At 35.0% G+C, this 17107-nt stretch overlaps 1 protein-coding gene across 4 annotated transcripts in view; it reads left to right on the top strand.

The window, feature by feature from the left end:
- Positions 1-17107, top strand: part of LRBA (LPS responsive beige-like anchor protein) — a 759310-nt gene that overhangs the window by 90149 nt on the left and 652054 nt on the right. For all 4 annotated transcript variants that reach the window (XM_070386647.1, XM_070386648.1, XM_070386644.1 and 1 more), the window contains exons 5-9: positions 5151-5246; positions 9728-9849; positions 9935-10061; positions 10664-10783; positions 12791-12937. In XM_070386647.1, coding sequence (XP_070242748.1) covers positions 5151-5246; positions 9728-9849; positions 9935-10061; positions 10664-10783; positions 12791-12937 — 612 coding nt within the window. The remainder of the gene's footprint in view (positions 1-5150; positions 5247-9727; positions 9850-9934; positions 10062-10663; positions 10784-12790; positions 12938-17107) is intronic.

Below are 17107 nucleotides of genomic sequence, written 5' to 3'. Positions count from 1 at the left end.
CCAGTATCAGGGTCTTTTCCAACGAGTCAGCTCTTCACATAAGGTGGCCAAAGTACTGGAGTTTCAGCTTTAGCATCAGTCCTTCCAAAGCACTACTTTAAAATTGTTTTGGCTCACGTCTAGATTGGCTGTTGCTCTCAGGCAAAGTCAGCTTATTATTCTGGCCTCGCTTCTGTAGGGTTTCTGTGCATGACCCTGAATCTCACACACGAGACAAGAGGTGTAGTATAAGCCTGAGGTCTCTCCGCAGTGCTGGGAGAGTCCCAGTGATTCCTGGCTCTATCAGCTCTGGGAGTTCTTTGACTTACGGCTGTTAAAATCTCACCTTGTTGAGTTTTAAGGTAGAAATGCACAGTTTGGTATTATGTCAAAGGGTCAGTGAAGATTTCTAGAGTCTCTTCTTTGCCTTGGTCCTTCCTCTGTAGTATTCTGCCCTGATGGTTCTGTCCTCAGACTACCCATTCTCCAGTTTCTGCCTCATTGACTCAGTGAGATTTTTAAGTTCTGTTTGATTTCCCTCCCCTGTGCAATGATCTGTGATATGAAAATTGACTCCAGCTAAAAAGTCTGGGAATATCATGGCTCGTTTTGTTTCCCTTTCTCAAGGATCACAGTCTTGAGCTACCTCTTTTCCATGTCTCAAAACAGTTTTAGTTTCATACATTTTGTCCAGTTTTCTAGTTGTTTATGGTGACTTGGTAATTGTAGGTCCTGTTGCTCTGTCATGTCCAGAAGAATACTGGTTTGATTTATGTTCAAATAATTTATTTGGAATATATAATTAAAACTGGTGTACAGAGAAAACTATAAGAAAACAGCAAATAATACCAACAGATATTTATTTACAGAGATAGAAACCCCATTATCAAATATATGCTAAATCACTAATAATTAGAGATGTTCAGATTAAAACAATATTGATATGTGATATCAGTAGTATCAAGAATTATAAATTGGATAATAGCAAGTATAAGTGGGGGACAGAGTTATTTCTGACCTGTGAAGATGTTCAGAAGCATTATTTTTGATGGCAGTGAATTGTCAACATGTATGTTTATCTTAGAGTAGCTAGGTGAATGTATTGGATGCATAGAATAGATTATTATATAGTAGGTAGAATTAATGCATACAGTAAAATAAACTTCCCAGGTGGCTCAAGTGATAAATAATTATTTGTCACTCAGCTTTCTTTAGGGGCCAACTCTGACATCTATACATGATTACTGGAAAAACCATAGCTTTGACTAGATGGACCTTTGTTGGCAAAGTAATGTCTCTGTTGTTTAATATGCTGTCTAGGTTGGTCATAACTTTTCTTCCAAGGAGCAAGTAATTTCATGGCTGCAGTCACCACCTGCAGTGATTTTGGTGCCCAGGAAAATAAAGTCTGTCAGTGTTTCCCCATCTATCTGCCATGAAGTGATGGGACCGGATGCCATGATCTTCATTTTTTGAATGTTGAGTTTTAAGCCAGCTTTTACACTCTCCTCTTTCACTTTCATCAAGAAGCTCTTTAGTTCCTCTTGGCTTTCTGCCGTAATGATGTTGTCATCTGCGTATCCGAGGTTATTAATATTTCTCCCTGCAATCTTGATTCCAGCTTATACTTCATCCAGTCTGGCATTTCTCATGATGTAATCTGTATAGAAGTTAAATAAGTAAGGTGACAATATACAGTCTTGACTATATATTGATTATATTTAAAATTAAAGTATAATTTCAGTTCAGTTTATTTCAGATGCTCAGTTTTCTCCGACTCTTTGTAACCCCATGAACCGCAGCACTCCAGGGCTCCCTGTCCATTACCAACTCCCGGAGTTTACCCAAACTCATGTCTATTGAGTCGATGATGCCATCCAACCATCTCATCCTCTATCGTCCCCTTCTCCTCCTGCCTTCAATCTTTCCCATCATCAGGGTCTTTTCCAATGAGTCAACTGTTTGCTTCAGGTGGTCAGAGTATTGGCGTTTCAACTTCAACATCAGTCCTTCCAGTAAACACTCAGGACTGATCTCCTTTAGGATGGACTGGTTGGATCTCCTTGCTGTCCAATGGACTCTCAAGAGTCTTCTCCAGCACCACAGTCCAAAAGCATCATTTTTTTGGCACTCAGCTTTCTTTATGGGCCAACTCTAACATTCATACATGACTATTGGCAAAACCATAGCTTTGACTAGATGGACCTTTGTTGGCAAAGTAATGTCTGTGCTTTTTAATGTGCTGTCTTGGTTGGTCATAACTTTCCTTCCAAGGAGTCAGCGTCTTTTAACATTATGGCTGCAGTCACCATCTGCAGTGATTTTGGAGCCAAAAAAATAAAATCAGCCACTGTTTCCACTGTTTCCCCATCTATTTGCCATGAAGTGATGGGACTGGATGCCATGATCTTAGTTTTATGAACGTTGAGCTTTAAGCCAACTTTTTCACTCTCCTCTTTCACTTTCATCAAGAGGCTCTTTAGATCTTCTTTACTTTCTGCTGTAAGGGTGGTGTCATCTGCATATCTGAGGTTATTGACATTTCTCCCAGCCATCTTGATTCCAGCTTATGCTTCATCCTGCCCAGAGTTTCTCATGATGTACTCTGAATATAAGTTAAATAAGCAGAGTGACAATATACAACCTTGACGTACTCCTTTTCCTATTTGGAACAGTCTGTTGTTCCATGTCCAGTTCTAACTGTTGCTTCCTAACCTGCATATAGATTTCTCAAAAGGCAGGTCAGGTGGTCTGGTATTCCCATCTGTTTCAGAATTATACTTAAAATTTAAGTACAGATTATACTCAAAATTTAAAAGATGTTGGGTTAGACATATATTATCTAATATATATAACCCAACATCTTTTAAATTTTAAGTATAATCGCACAGATACACATTTTTGAAGGTTGACATAAAAAGATTAAGCAGGATTTCCCTGGCGATCCAGTGGTTTAGAATCTACTTGCAATGTTGGGATCCCACATTCTGAAGAGCAACTAGTCCTGTGCATTGGAGCTGTTACAGAAAATCTGTGTCACATTGAAAGATCCTGCAGGATGCCTGATGCAGCCTAATAAATAAATATTAAAAAAACAGATTAAGTGCGTTGAGGTTAAGGGTATAGTTATAGGGGATAGAGGGAAAAAAATAATGAACTATTAACAAAACAAGAGCAGGGCTTTGCTCAGTTATTATATAGCTTTGGTATCACATTAATGGAGTGAAAAATCCCTGTATTTAAGTGTGTGTCTGCCTTTTTGATTATTACTTTAGCATAGATTTTTACATATGGAACTAGTGTATCAGTTTTTAAAGATTCTTGAAATATGAATACTAAATTATTTTCTGAGAGGCTTTCCTAGTATACAGTCTCCTAGCAGCATCTGTGGAGTAAAGTGCTACTCTTGGGTTCTTTTTAATTGGTTGATAGAAAAGGAAAATGAGGAATGATTTCTGTAGATGAAACTTTTACAATATTATATTTTTATTTTTGACTGTAGATTATTTTTGGTAATTTCATTTTAGAATTTACTTAAAACAATGTGATTATAGTAACTTATTACACTTTTATAGTTGAACAGTGTGGTTAATTGAAAATTTCTTGATCAAGCTTATTAATGCCACTTTTCACTTAACTTTTGGATGAAAGATTGCCAAACTATTTTGGTTAGGTTTTTTTGTTTTTGGCTGTGCTGGGTGGGTCTTTGTTGCTGCTCGGGCTTTTCTCTAGTGCTGGCGAGCAGGCTTCTCGTTGTAGTGGTTTCTCTTGTTGGGGAGCACAGGCTCTCGGGTGTTGGGGCTTCAGTAGTTGTGGTACGAGGACTCAGTAGTCGTGGCGCACGGGCTTAGTCCGTCTGTGGCATGTGGAATCTTCCCAGACCAGGGATCAAACCCATGTCTTCTGCATTGGCAGGCAGATTCTTTACCACTGAGCCACCAGGGAAGCCCCTAGATAGTTACTCATGATAATTTAGACCAGCTACCAAATATGATGAAGGCAAGACTGTGATTTCATTTGTAGTTTGACACTGTTTTGAACTTTAACTTTTAAGAGGAATGCACTACACATTATTCTATTTGCTTGCAAACCGATTTAAATTATTATCTTGTTGTCTTTGCTTCTCCTTATAAATGTAATACACCTTTTTGTTTTAGCTGTTGGTTTTGAATGTATTAGAGGAGACATTGACTAATGACAAACATATCATTAATTAATGACATTTAATCAAACAAAAGTGATGTTACAACTTTTATACATGTTCCATAGTAGAAACATGTTGTAGAATGAAATATGGTAGGGAGATTTGATCTGTTTTCAGAGGTCAGGAAAGACTGCCCTGGGAAGTGACCATTAAGATGAGCTTAAACGATGGGTAAGATTTCTTTAGTTAAGGCAGGGGAGGGCTGGGAGTAGGGAATAGTCCTCGTGAGAACATTTTAAGGAGAATAGTTTGTGTTCAGGCTCTGTTATGGGAAAAAGTCATTATAGATCGAGTGCAGTTAAGGATCTTTTGGGTCATGTTAAGGATTCTGGTCTTTTGTTTTAAAGGCAGTGAGAAGCTACTGGAGAGAGAGTTATATAAAGTTGAAAGTATAGTGATTAAAAGCTTGGATTCTGGAATCAGATTGAGTTCTCATCCCACTTACTACCTGTATTACCTTGGATATGTTCCTCTGCCTCAAATTCCTCCTTTGTAAAATGGGATGATAATAATCCCTAGCGTGGTTATAAGCATAAAATATTTTACTGTTTTTTTAAAAGATATTTTTAAAGTGCCTTTAACAATGGGACTTGATAAGCATTATTTTTTGGTGAGATTAAAAAGTGTTTTAAAAAGGGGTCAGTGGTGGGATGATGTAGTCTGTAATTTTATTTTATTTATTTATTTTTTTTTAGTCTGTAATTTTAAAAGGTCGTTTTTGCTGCAGTGTGGAAGTGCTGTGTCTCAAATGCTGTTGGCTCATATTTATCTAGCACCTTCCATGGAACAGTGGCATAGAGTGTGTTGTTTATTTCTTTAAGATATTTGAAAATAACTGTTTTTGGATATTATATATGCTTTTTTAGGTTATGGAATTATTATTTTGGGGTGTATTCAAGTATGTCTATATTTAAAGTATGTATTTTTGTTCTATGGTGAATAATGTGGTTAATAAATTGCTTCATAGCCTCCACATGCTGGAAAGTTGCTGTCTGTTTTAAAGCACATGCCACAGAAGTATGGTCCTGATGCCTTTTTCAACTTTCCAGGAAAGAGCGCTGCAGTAAGTAGATATTAATGAGGAAATCATCTGAAACTCTTTCCTTTGCCTCCTGAAAGCCTGGCCCTGTAAGCATTCTTGACAGGTTCTGTGTTGGGTGAAAACTTCTGTGCACAGCCTAACTCAATCCTTAAAACAGCACTGCCTGTTCCTTTTTCCTGACTGTTTTAGAGGGGAAGAAATAGAGGCTTTAAGAAATGAAGAAAGCTGCGCATTCACCCCTTGGGGTCTCAATGGAATAAGAACCCAATTCTTTTCAACATAAGCCATGTTTTCTTATGAATTTTTATCTCTGCATTCTGAAATAGAAATTTATGTATAGCATTTTCACTTTTATCTTTCTTTGGTGTTACATTTCCTTAGTTCTGTTTCTTTTGCACCTGGTACGTAAGTTGAGAGTAACTCTGAGAAACTTTCTAGGCAAATTTTTCTGACTTGTAAGTTTCCATATTGTATCAGTCTCAGCATTCTTATAAACTGTTAGTCACTTTACACATAAGACAGTTAATGTATGGCAGTAGTATCTGTAATGTTTCAAAATATTATATGATTACATTATATAATGTACATGTGTTATTTATGGAAGCTTTTTTGCATCCTCTTTATTACATTGGTCTGCCTGTTATAAGCAAATGTTTTGAAGTTATCTTTTATTCATTTTTTATTTTTGTTCTCATAATATCCTACCTTTTATGGCCTCTATGTAGCCAGGCAATATCTGCAGAAAGAAGAGAGTGTTTTAAAAGAACATTTATGATATTTGAGTGTTTCACAAACATTGAACAGTTTTCTTTGGAAGGTTTTATTGCTCATGTTATTTTGTCTTTCTAATTTATCCTTAATAACTATTTTAGATTTGAAGCTTTCCAGAATAGTTTGCTCACTTGGCATTGAGTTTATCATTTGTCTCCCAGCATAAAAAAGTATTCTTAGGAGATAAAAGTATTCTTATTAGAGAAACCTTTTTTTATGCATGTTTAGCTTTATTATTTATATTTCTTTGAGATTGTTACATGTCCATTCCATTTTCTTGTATGTATCTTGAAATTCAGCCAGTTGAACCACACAACTTTGGACCTTTCAGAGACTAGATGTTTTAAATACATTCATTGACTCATTTTTTTCCCCTTAAACATAGCTTTTAAAGGGAAGTTATTCATGGGTAAATTATTTTTACCAAGCTTTCACATCCTCTACTCTCATGTTTGATTGAGAGAGAACATATTTATACAAAGAGTATGTATTTTTATTTCCTCAATACAACATTCATTTTAAATCAGCCTTTTGAAGTCTCAATACTGTTATTAGATAAATTTGGCTCTATGATGTTTTTCATGTTTTATGAAATATCTTATAAAAAATAATGTGTATATATGATGTTGACCTAAAGGCATATGTAAAGTGTTACAACAAGAAAAGAAAAGCTTTTAGTATGATCTTTTTTTTAACAGCTTTATTGAGTTACAATTCCCATATCATACATGTCTGTCATTTAAAGTGTACATGCAGGGAATGGTTGTGTTCATCAGTTTGTGCAGCCATTATTACAATCAGTTTTCAGTTCAGTTCAGTCACTCAGTCGTGTCCGACTCTTTGTGACCCCATGAACTGCAGCACGCCAGGCCTCCCTGTCCATCACCAACTCCCGGAATTCACTCAAACTCATGTCCATCGAGTCGGTGATGCCATCCAACCATCTCATCCTCTGTCGTCCCCTTCTCCTCCTGCCCCCAATCCCTCCCTGTATCAGGGTCTTTTCCAGTGAGTCAGTTCTTCGCATGAGGTGGCCAAAGTATTGTAGTTTCAGCTTCATCATCAGTCCTTCCAATGAACACCCAGGACTGATGTCCTTTAGGATGGACTGGTTGGATCTCCTTGCAGTCCAAGGGACTCTCAGGAGTCTTCTCCAACACCGCAGTTCAAAAGCATCAATTCTTCAGCGCTCAGCTTTCTTCACAGTCCCACTCTCACATCCATACATGACCACTGGGAAAACATGTTCATTACCCTCAAAAGAAACCCTGCTCTCATGAGCAGTCACTGCATGTTTCACTCCAGACTCCCTTGCCTAGGCAATTACTGTTGTACTTTTTGTTTCTTTGAATTTGTCTATTTTGGGCAATACATGATGTCTGGAATTTTGTGATTGGCTTTTTGCACTTAACACTACTGTTTTTAAGATCCATTAATGTTGTAGTATGTGTCAGTGCTTCATTCCTTTTGTTGACTAATATTCTAATAGAAGAATATACCACATTTTGTTTAATTATTTTTTATATTTACTTTTTTAGTTGAAGGATAATTGCTTTTCAGAATTTTTTTTTGTTTCTGTCAAACCTCAACATCAGTCAGCCATAGGTATACATATATCCCTTCCCTTTTGAACCTCCCTCCCGTCTCCCTCCCCATCCCACCTAATTATTCTTTAATTAGTGGATATTTGCATTCTACTTTTTGGAAATGCTCTATGGGCTTTTATTTGCAAGCTTTTATATGGACATATGTTTTCATTTCTCTTGGAAACGTAGCAGGAGAACTGCTGAGCCATATTGGCTTATGTTCCACCATTTGATGTACTCCCATATTGCTTTTCCAAAGTGACTATATTTATTTTATAATCTCATCATCAGTTTAGGAGGTTTCTAGTTTCTCCACTTGCTTACCAACACTTGTTAATGTCTGTCTTTTTGATTATAGTCATCCTAGTCGTGTTAAGTAACATCTTGTGATTTTGATTTGCATTTCCTTAATGACTGATGATGCTGAGCATCATTTCATGTTCTTACTGGCTATTTGTATATGTTCTTTGGAGGTGTGTCCATTCAGATATTTTGCCCACTTAAAAACTGTATTTGTCTATTTATTATTGGATTTGTAACAATCCTTTATATATTCTTCTGGATATAAGCTTCTTAATAGATAAATAATTTTCAAATATTTTCTCCTGTTCTTTTGGGCTGTCACTTTCTTGATAGTATCCTTTAAAGCACAAAAGTTTTTAATTTTAATGAAGTCCAGTTCATGTATGTTTTTCTCTTGTACATAATTAAGAAGAATTTATCTCAGGGTCATGAAGATTTAGTCTTATTTTTCCTTATAAAAGTTTTCTAGTTTTAGCTTTCACATTTCACATGATTGATTTGGGGTTAATTTTTTTGTGTATCATATAAAGAAGTGGTCAACTTTATACTCTTGCTTGCAAATACCAGTTTTCTCAGTGCATTTGTTCATTGAACTGTCTTGATACTCTTGTTAAAAATCAGGACCACAAATATGAGGGCTTGTTTATGGCTCTCCCTTCTACTCCATTGATCTGTATCTCTATTTTTATGCCAATACCCCACAGCTTTCAGTACTGTATCTTTGTACTGTAGGTTTTAAATTTGGTAGTCTGTGTTATTTAGCAACTTCCCACTATTTACTTTACACGTGATAGTGTGTATACGTCAGTGCTGTTTTCTTAATTAGTCCCACCCTCGTCTTCCCCCGCTGTGTTCACAAGTCCCTTCTGTACTAAGTTCATCAGTACAGTTTTCTAGATCCCACGTATATGTGTTATATACTATACTTGTTTTCCTCTTTCTAATTTGCTTTATTCTGTTTAAGAGGCTCTATATTCATTAACCTCAGTACAACTGACTCAAATTCGTTCCTCTTTATGGCTGAGTAGTAGTCCATTGTACAACTGTAGTTAGTGGGAAGTTGCTAAATAACACTGGGAGACCAGCCTAGCACTCTGTGATGACTTAGAAGGGTGAAATAGGGGAGGGGAGGGAGGCTCAGGAGGGAAGCATATATTTATAGTTATGCCTGATTAGCATTGTTATACAGCAGAAACCAACACAATATTGTAAGGCAGTTTTCCACCAATTAAAAAAATAAATAAAATTTAAAAAAATTGGTAATCTGGATCCTCCAACTTTTCTTTTTCAAGTTTGTTTTGGAGATGTTAGGGTCCTTGCATTATTTTATTTTTAAATAAAAATTTAAGCCAAGTCGTAAAATTACCTATAGAGTGACTTATGAATATAACTTTAAAATGTTATAAAAAATGTTATGAATGAATCCTCTTCAGTGTTTTATTTTCTGTTAAAAAATTACATTCTAGGCTTTTTTCTTAACTGTTTTCTTTCCTTCTCCATCTTTCTTTATTACCTTATTTAACATTTCAGCAACAAATTTCCTTTGATATTACTACTTATCTCTTTTAATTGGAATCTCTTTGCATATGTTCATTGTAAGAAATGAAGCAGTAAGATTAGTGTGTCAAGAAGATCAATTGGAATGTTTCTGTTTAAATTAACATCATTAATATGTATTTTGAATAATTTAGAAGTTAGTGAAAATCTTTCAGATAAAGAGACTACTTTTGCATGTAGACTAATATATAGTAGAAATATATGTAGCATGTAAGGTCTCATTTTCATGATTTCAGTAACAGAATTTTTCATTGTGAGTTAGTAACTCGAATTTTTTCCCTTTAGGCTATTGCATTACCTCCTGTAGCCAAATGGCCATACCAGAATGGCTTTACATTTCATACCTGGCTTAGAATGGATCCTGTAAATAACATCAATGTGGATAAAGATAAACCATATTTGTACTGGTATGTATTTCTGTAACTTAGTGTTGTTACTTTATTTTGAAAAATGAGAATATTTGGAGATGAAATGAAAACTTATTTTTTATAGTTTCAGAACCAGTAAAGGTCTTGGTTATTCTGCTCACTTTGTTGGGGGATGTTTAATTATAACATCAATAAAGTCAAAAGGAAAAGGCTTTCAACACTGTGTGAAATTTGATTTCAAGCCACAAAAGGTATGTGATCTTACTAAGTCATAGTTATGTTACCAAACTGTTCTAACCTTCAGAATGCTGTGGCAAATCATAATTCTGTTCTTAAGCTGGTTCAGAAAATGAGGTGTAAATTGCTGGACAGTTGTTAACCTCTCTGATTTGGACAATGAAGAGTGAATATTTAGCTGTTTCTAGAGTTTAAGGGAAATACAAGTGAAAATATATGTATTTGCTTTTCTACCTTAAATTTTGGAAATTACTGAATGGTTTATTAACAAAATGAACATCTATATGTAGATCAGTAAATAGATAAAACAGATATGACAAAATGTTGACAGTTGTGGGATGGTGAGAGAGTTTCCATTAAGCTTTTTACCTTTGAAAATTTTTCATAGTGAAAAGTTAGAAAAATAATTTCATGGGTAAGCTATTATTTGTTGAGAGAGTTCCCTTGAATCAATATTGTTCCAGGGGTAGAATATTGAATTTAATAAAAGCAGTATTATTTTAGTTTTAGATTTCACTGTAATTTAGCATTTGATTTTTGCTTGTTTTTATCAATGTGGTTGAATTATTGGAAAAATCATTATCTTTTTTTTTCTTAAACTGTTTTGCTTCTCCAGTGGTATATGGTAACTGTAGTGCATATTTATAACCGATGGAAGAACAGTGAGCTTCGATGTTATGTGAATGGTGAGCTTGCTTCCTATGGAGAGATAACATGGTTTGTCAACACGAGTGATGTAAGTAGTCTGAGAAAGTTACATTGAAATAAGAAAAATATATTTTATATTGAATATACATTTTAGAACACTACAGTGGTGGATTTTTTATAATTGTAGTTTGGCTAACATGTAATATATTAAGAGAGTAGAAATGTGCTAATATGTCACATAAGATATTACTCAGTCCTTGTTATAAAATTGTTCTGGATAGGGTAGAGACAATGATTCATAGGTAGCAGTGAGTGTATCTTAAAAGTGTTTGTGTCATCGGTCCATTGATCAAATTAAACCACAGAGTTTTACTGCAGGGTTCTGATCATTTTTATGAATGAGTTAGGTGAAATAGGCTTGTAAATTTTCCGTATAATTCATAGCTGCTATATATAACTATTTTTTATAATATTTTCAAGGTTCAATAAGAGATCCGTAAGTTAGCATTATATTCAAAATGTTCTCCCTCCCTCCCACATTACATTTTTAATAGAAACCTTGAAAAATTATTGATTAGGAAAATGAATACAAACTGCAACACCCATTCACTATTAACTCCTATTATCCTAATCTATACATATGTACATATTTTGAAATGCTAACCTTAAGAGCTTTGATTGTTAGACTTAGGTTTGAATCCCTTCCTGACTATATGACTGACTTAATTTATTAGGCGTAAGGTTTCTCTCTTGTGTGAGTGTGCTCAGTCATTCAGTTCTGTCTGATTTTTTGCGACCCCCTGAACTATAGCCTGCCTGCATAGGCTACTCTGTCCATGGAATTTTCCAGGCAAGAGTATTGGAATGAGTTGCATTTCCTATTCTAGGGGATCTTCCCAACCCAGGGATTGAACCCATGTCTCCCGCAACTCCTGTGTTGCAGGTGATTCTGTATTGCTGTGCTCTGTGAAGCCCTTTGCTCCACCTAAAAGGGTGTAAAATAGTACCTATCTCAGAATGTTGATTAAATGAGCTACTGCTCAGAAATCCATTAGAAGAGTGACTTATATAGAATAAGTGCTCAGTAAATGTTAACTGTTAATTTTTTTAAAATTAGAGATCAAATATGTATATTGCCTTTCAACCTTTATTTTTTCTTAAATTAATCTTTGCTGAGCATTGCAGGCATTGTAATAAATACTTTTACTTTCTGTAACCTTGCAGGATAAGTACTGTTGTAATCTTTACAGGTGAAACTGAGCACAGAGAGGTTAAGGAGTTTGCCAAAATCAGCAGCATGGGAATCAGTTATTTGACCTAGGTGGTTTGTCTTCATAATCCAAGTGTTTAAATTTTTTATATTCCTTAATGTCAACATACACATTTTTCAGCAGCCTTCCTAATAGTTCCATGGTATAAAATACTTTTAAATAGATATCAAGCATTTCTTTTCCTTCTTGCTGTATAGGTGTAAATGTATGTGTGATCTCTGCTACCTGGGTGTTACTAAAAGAGGTTTTCTATGTAAATAAGAAAAGCATACACCTGTTTTTCTGAATTTACACATCCCTTTTGCGAGATTGCACCTACTCCCATGACTTAACCTATTATTTGTATCTTAATATCTACAGAAACCATCTTTACAGTCTTAGCTTCTAACCATAGAGAACCCTGTTGGCAGTTCCTTCTTCACCCGTATCACTTTATGAAAAGACACATTCATTACATGGCTTGAAGTTGACTCATGATTTTGCTCGTTGCTCCAAAGCCTGCTCTTCTGTCTCCTTCTTTGGTTGCCCAAGTATGGACCTACAGAGTCCATAATGATTTTTCTGACTCCATTTCCTATGTCCATTTTGTCATCAAGTTCTGTTTATTGTACTTTGGAGAACTTGCATGTTTTTCTGTGATGTCTTTCCTGATCTCTATACCAAATGGGAGTGAATGAAGTGAAATGCTAATTGAAATTTTACTCTAATCAGATTATGTTTTAGAAAGGACAAAATATTTATACCAATATAGGTTGTTATTAATTCTGGAGGAGACTTTTTTGTTTGTTTTTTTCTCTAATAAAATTTTCTGTTTTCTTTCACAGACCTTTGACAAGTGTTTCCTGGGCTCATCAGAAACAGCAGATGCTAACAGAGTATTCTGTGGTCAGATGACTGCAGTTTACCTTTTCAGTGAAGCTCTTAATGCCGCTCAGATTTTTGCTATTTATCAGTTGGGCCTGGGATATAAGGTACTTTACTTGATGTTCACTGCTTAATCAGTGTTAGTTGAGCTTGATTTATAGATGGGTGATGCATGTGGCAGCTTATAACTACGGTTAATAAACTGCATGTGAGACTAACCAAGGGCCTTAAGGAAATCTCAGGAGTCCAAAGCACATTTTAAAGTTTTACGGGAAGCATAGTATACTTGCTATATATGGGGCACTGTGCAAACTACTAGCTCAGTTTCAACTTATGCTGCATTTCTTTTGTTGTTACCTTATTTTTGAATAGCTAAATTTTTAATAGTTGCTGTGATAAAAAGCAAGGCCAAATTTGCCTGTTACTTCAGGTATCTCTTGACTTCCTACTTTTGCATTCCAGTCTTCTATGATGAAAAGGACATCTTCTCTGGGTGTTAGTTCTAGAAGGTCTTGTAGGTCTTGTAGAACTGTTCAACTTCAGCTTCTTCAGCATTACTGGTTGGGGCATAGACTTGGATTACTGTGATAATGAATGGCTTGCTTTGGAAATGAACAGAGATCATTGTCATTTTTGAGATTGCACCGAAGTACTGCATTTTGAACTCTTGTTGACTGTGAGGGCTACTTCATTTCTCCTAAGGGATTTTTGCCCACAGTAGTAGATATAACGGTCATCTGAATTAAATTTGCCTACTCCCGTCCATTTTAGTTCACTGATTCCTAAAATGTCAGTGTTCACTCTTGCCATCTCCTGTTTGACCACTTCCAATTTCCCTTGATTCATGGACCTAATATTCCAGGTTCCTATGCAATACTGCTTTTTACAGTATCAGATTTTACTTCCATCACCAGTCACATCCACAACTGGGCATTGTTTTCGCTTTGGCTCCATCCCTTCATTTTTTCTGGAGTTATTTCTCCAGTCTTCTCCAGCAGCATATTGGGTGCCAACAGACCTGGGGAGTTCATCTTTCAGTGTCATATCTTTTTGCCTTTCATACAGTTCCTGGCGTTCTCAAGGCAAGAACACTGAAGTGGTTTGCCATTCCCTTCTCCAGTGGACCATGTTTGTCCGGTCTATGATTTAGTGTTTCACTACTTTTTTCTGCTATTTGTTTATTGGCTGTTTTTTTTTTTTTTTAATGTTCTTTCCATTTTTATATATTTTGCTTTTTTTTTTCCCCAATGAGTGGCTTTGTGAGTAAATTTTTTTTTAATCAAAAACAAATCCCTTTATGTCTTTCCATCTTCTTATAAGGGTAGATATCAGTGACATGTTGGTCTTTTTCTTTCCCCATCTTGGATATACTTAAATTGCTCTGCAGAGTAGGAAGGGAAGAGAGTGAAAGATAAAAGATATGATGAGGGGAATAAAGAGAAGAGGAGAGAAACCTAGAAGAGACAGGTCTGGGAGGTCAACCCATGTTGTAGGATGCATTAATATTTCATTCCTTTTTCCGTAAGTAATATTGTGTGGGTATATCACATTTTGTGTATCCATTTGCCAGTCGATGGACATTGGGCTGCGTCCATCTTTTGATTGTTATGAATAATGCTGCAATGAACCCTTCTGTATGAGCTTTTATGTGCACACGTGTTTTTATTTTTCTTGGGTTTGGACCTAGAGTGAAATTGGTAGTGATATGGTAACTCTACATTTAACTGTTTGAGAAACTTTTAGATTGCTTTCCAACATGGCCACATAATTTTACATTCTCTCAGCTATGTATGAGGATTTTGATATCTTCATATTCTCTCCAATAACTGTTATTATCTGACTTTTATAGCCATTTTAGTGAGTTTGAAATGCTATCCCATTGTGGTTTGGTTTTGATTTGCCTTTTCCTCATGACTAATGATGTTGAATGTATTTTTTGTGTGCTTATATGCTATTATATGTCGTATTTTGAGAAATGTTTATTCACATCCTTTGCCCTTTTAAAAACTGAGCTGCCTTTTTATTTGTCAAGTTTTAAGAGGTTTTTAAAAAAACATTTAATTGTGATAAAATACACATAAAACTTACCACTTGAACGGTCTTAGGCAGTAGTGTTAAGTATTTTTACATTGTGCAACCTAGCTGCAGAACTCTTCAGTCTGTAAACTGAAACTCTGTACTCGTTGGACAAGAATCCACAATCCTCTTTTCCTTAATCTCAGTTTTAAGAGTTTTAAAAATATATTCTAGAAACAAATACATTGTCAGATTAGCGACTTGCAAATATCGTTTCCCATTCTGTGGCTTGTCTTGCCACTTCCCCGTTGTTTTCCTCTGAAGCACAATTTCACTTTGATGAAGTCCACTGTGTCTGTATTTTGTCTTATTATTTGTGCTTTGGTGTCATATCTGAAAACCTATTTCCTAATTCAAGTTCATGAAGATTTACTCTTAAGTTTTCATATAAAAGTATTATATTTTTAGCTCTTACATTTAAATTTTTGATTCATTTTGAGTTAATTTTTGTATTTGGAGCAACTTCATTCCTTTGCATTTGCATTTCTAGATGTCTCAGCATCATTTGCTGAAAAGAATACTCTTTCCTTATTGTATTTCTTGATAGCTTCATCAAAAATCAGTTGATCATAAATGTAAGTATTTGTGGACTCTTAATTCTGTTTCATCGAACTATATTTATTCTTAGGGCAGTAGCACAGTCTTGAATTCCGTGGTTTTATAATACATTTTTAGAATTAGGAAGTGTGAGTTCTCCAATTTTGCTCCTGTTCAAGATTGTTTTGGCTGTTTTCAGTATCTTATATTTCTGTATGAATTTAAGATACACTTGTCAGTTTGTACAAAATTGTAGCTGGGATTTTGATAGATACTGCATCAGATCTACAGATCAGTTTGAAAAGGTTTGTCATCTTAAGGATATTAAGTCTTCCAATCCATGAATATGGGATTTTATTCCATTGATGTAGGTCTTTTTCAGTTTCTTTTTGTAGTTTTCTGTGAAGATGTCTTGTGTATATTTTGTTACATTCATTACTGAGTATTTTCTTTTTTTATGTGCTATATCAAATGGAGTTATTTCTTCATTTCGTTTTCAGATTGTTGCTTGTGTATGGTAACTAAATAGATTTTCATATATTTATCTTCTATAGGACAGCCTCCCTGTAGTAGTTTATTAGCTCTGATTTTGTGTGTGTGTGTTTATATTTCTTGTCATTTTCTATGTATTAATATAAGATTATATAAATATGATTTTGAAGCACAATTTACTTCTAATTTTTCATATAAAAGTATTACATTTTTAGCAAATTGAACTTCATCTAAGTGAATTTGTGCTTCATTTTATATATATATATAATCATGTGTTTGTAAACTGCCATCATTTTAGTTTTTTCTTTATAATCTGGACATCTTTTCTTTCTTTTCTTTGCTTAATGGCCCTGGCTAGAACCTCAGTACAGAATCTTGAGGAAATTATACCCAATAAGATAAACCAGTCACAGAAGGACAAATACTATATGATTTCATTATATGAGATAAAAACTAACTCATAGAAGCAAAGAGTAGAATGGTGGTTACCAAGGGCTGGGGAAAGGAAAAAAAAGGAACTGCTTATCAGTGTTCTAAAATTTTAATTATGCAAGATGAGTAAGTTCTAGAGATCTGCTGTACAACATTGTGTTTATAGATAACAATACCATATTGCCCACTTAATATCTGTTAAGAAGGTAGATCTCCTTTTCAGTATCCTCAATAAAATTAAAAAAGAACAATAAGTGGTGAAAGCAGACATCTTTTTTTTTTTTTTTAACTGATCTTAGGGGAGAAAGCAATCAGTCTTTCATTATCAATTATGTTAGCTGTCAGTTTTTTGTAGATGGTCTTTGTTTCTTTAAGAAAGTTAAATCATGAAGAGTTTTATCATGAAGAGCTGTTGGATTTTGTTAAATGCTCTTTATGCTTTTATTGAGATGATCATGTTATTTTTGTCCTTTATTTTATTTATTTATTTATTTTAATGGCTTAAAATAACAGATTTATTACCTTATAGCTCTGGAGGTCAAAAGTCTGAAAATGGGTCTCATGAGGCTAATGCCAAGATGTCAGTAGGACGTCATTCCTTGTGGAGCCTCTGGGGACAGTCTGTTCCTTGCCTTTTCTAGCTTCTAGACACCATCCACATTTCTTGGCGTGTGTTCCTTTGCAGCAGTGGCATCACTGCAGCCTCTGCTTTTGTCATACCTCCTTCTTTGACTCTGACC

This window comes from Bos mutus, chromosome 17 (genome assembly GCF_027580195.1).
Source record: "Bos mutus isolate GX-2022 chromosome 17, NWIPB_WYAK_1.1, whole genome shotgun sequence".
NCBI lineage: Eukaryota > Metazoa > Chordata > Mammalia > Artiodactyla > Bovidae > Bos > Bos mutus.
The sequence above is the reverse complement of the archived record's forward strand: the minus strand, read 5'-3'. Positions and strand labels throughout refer to the sequence as shown.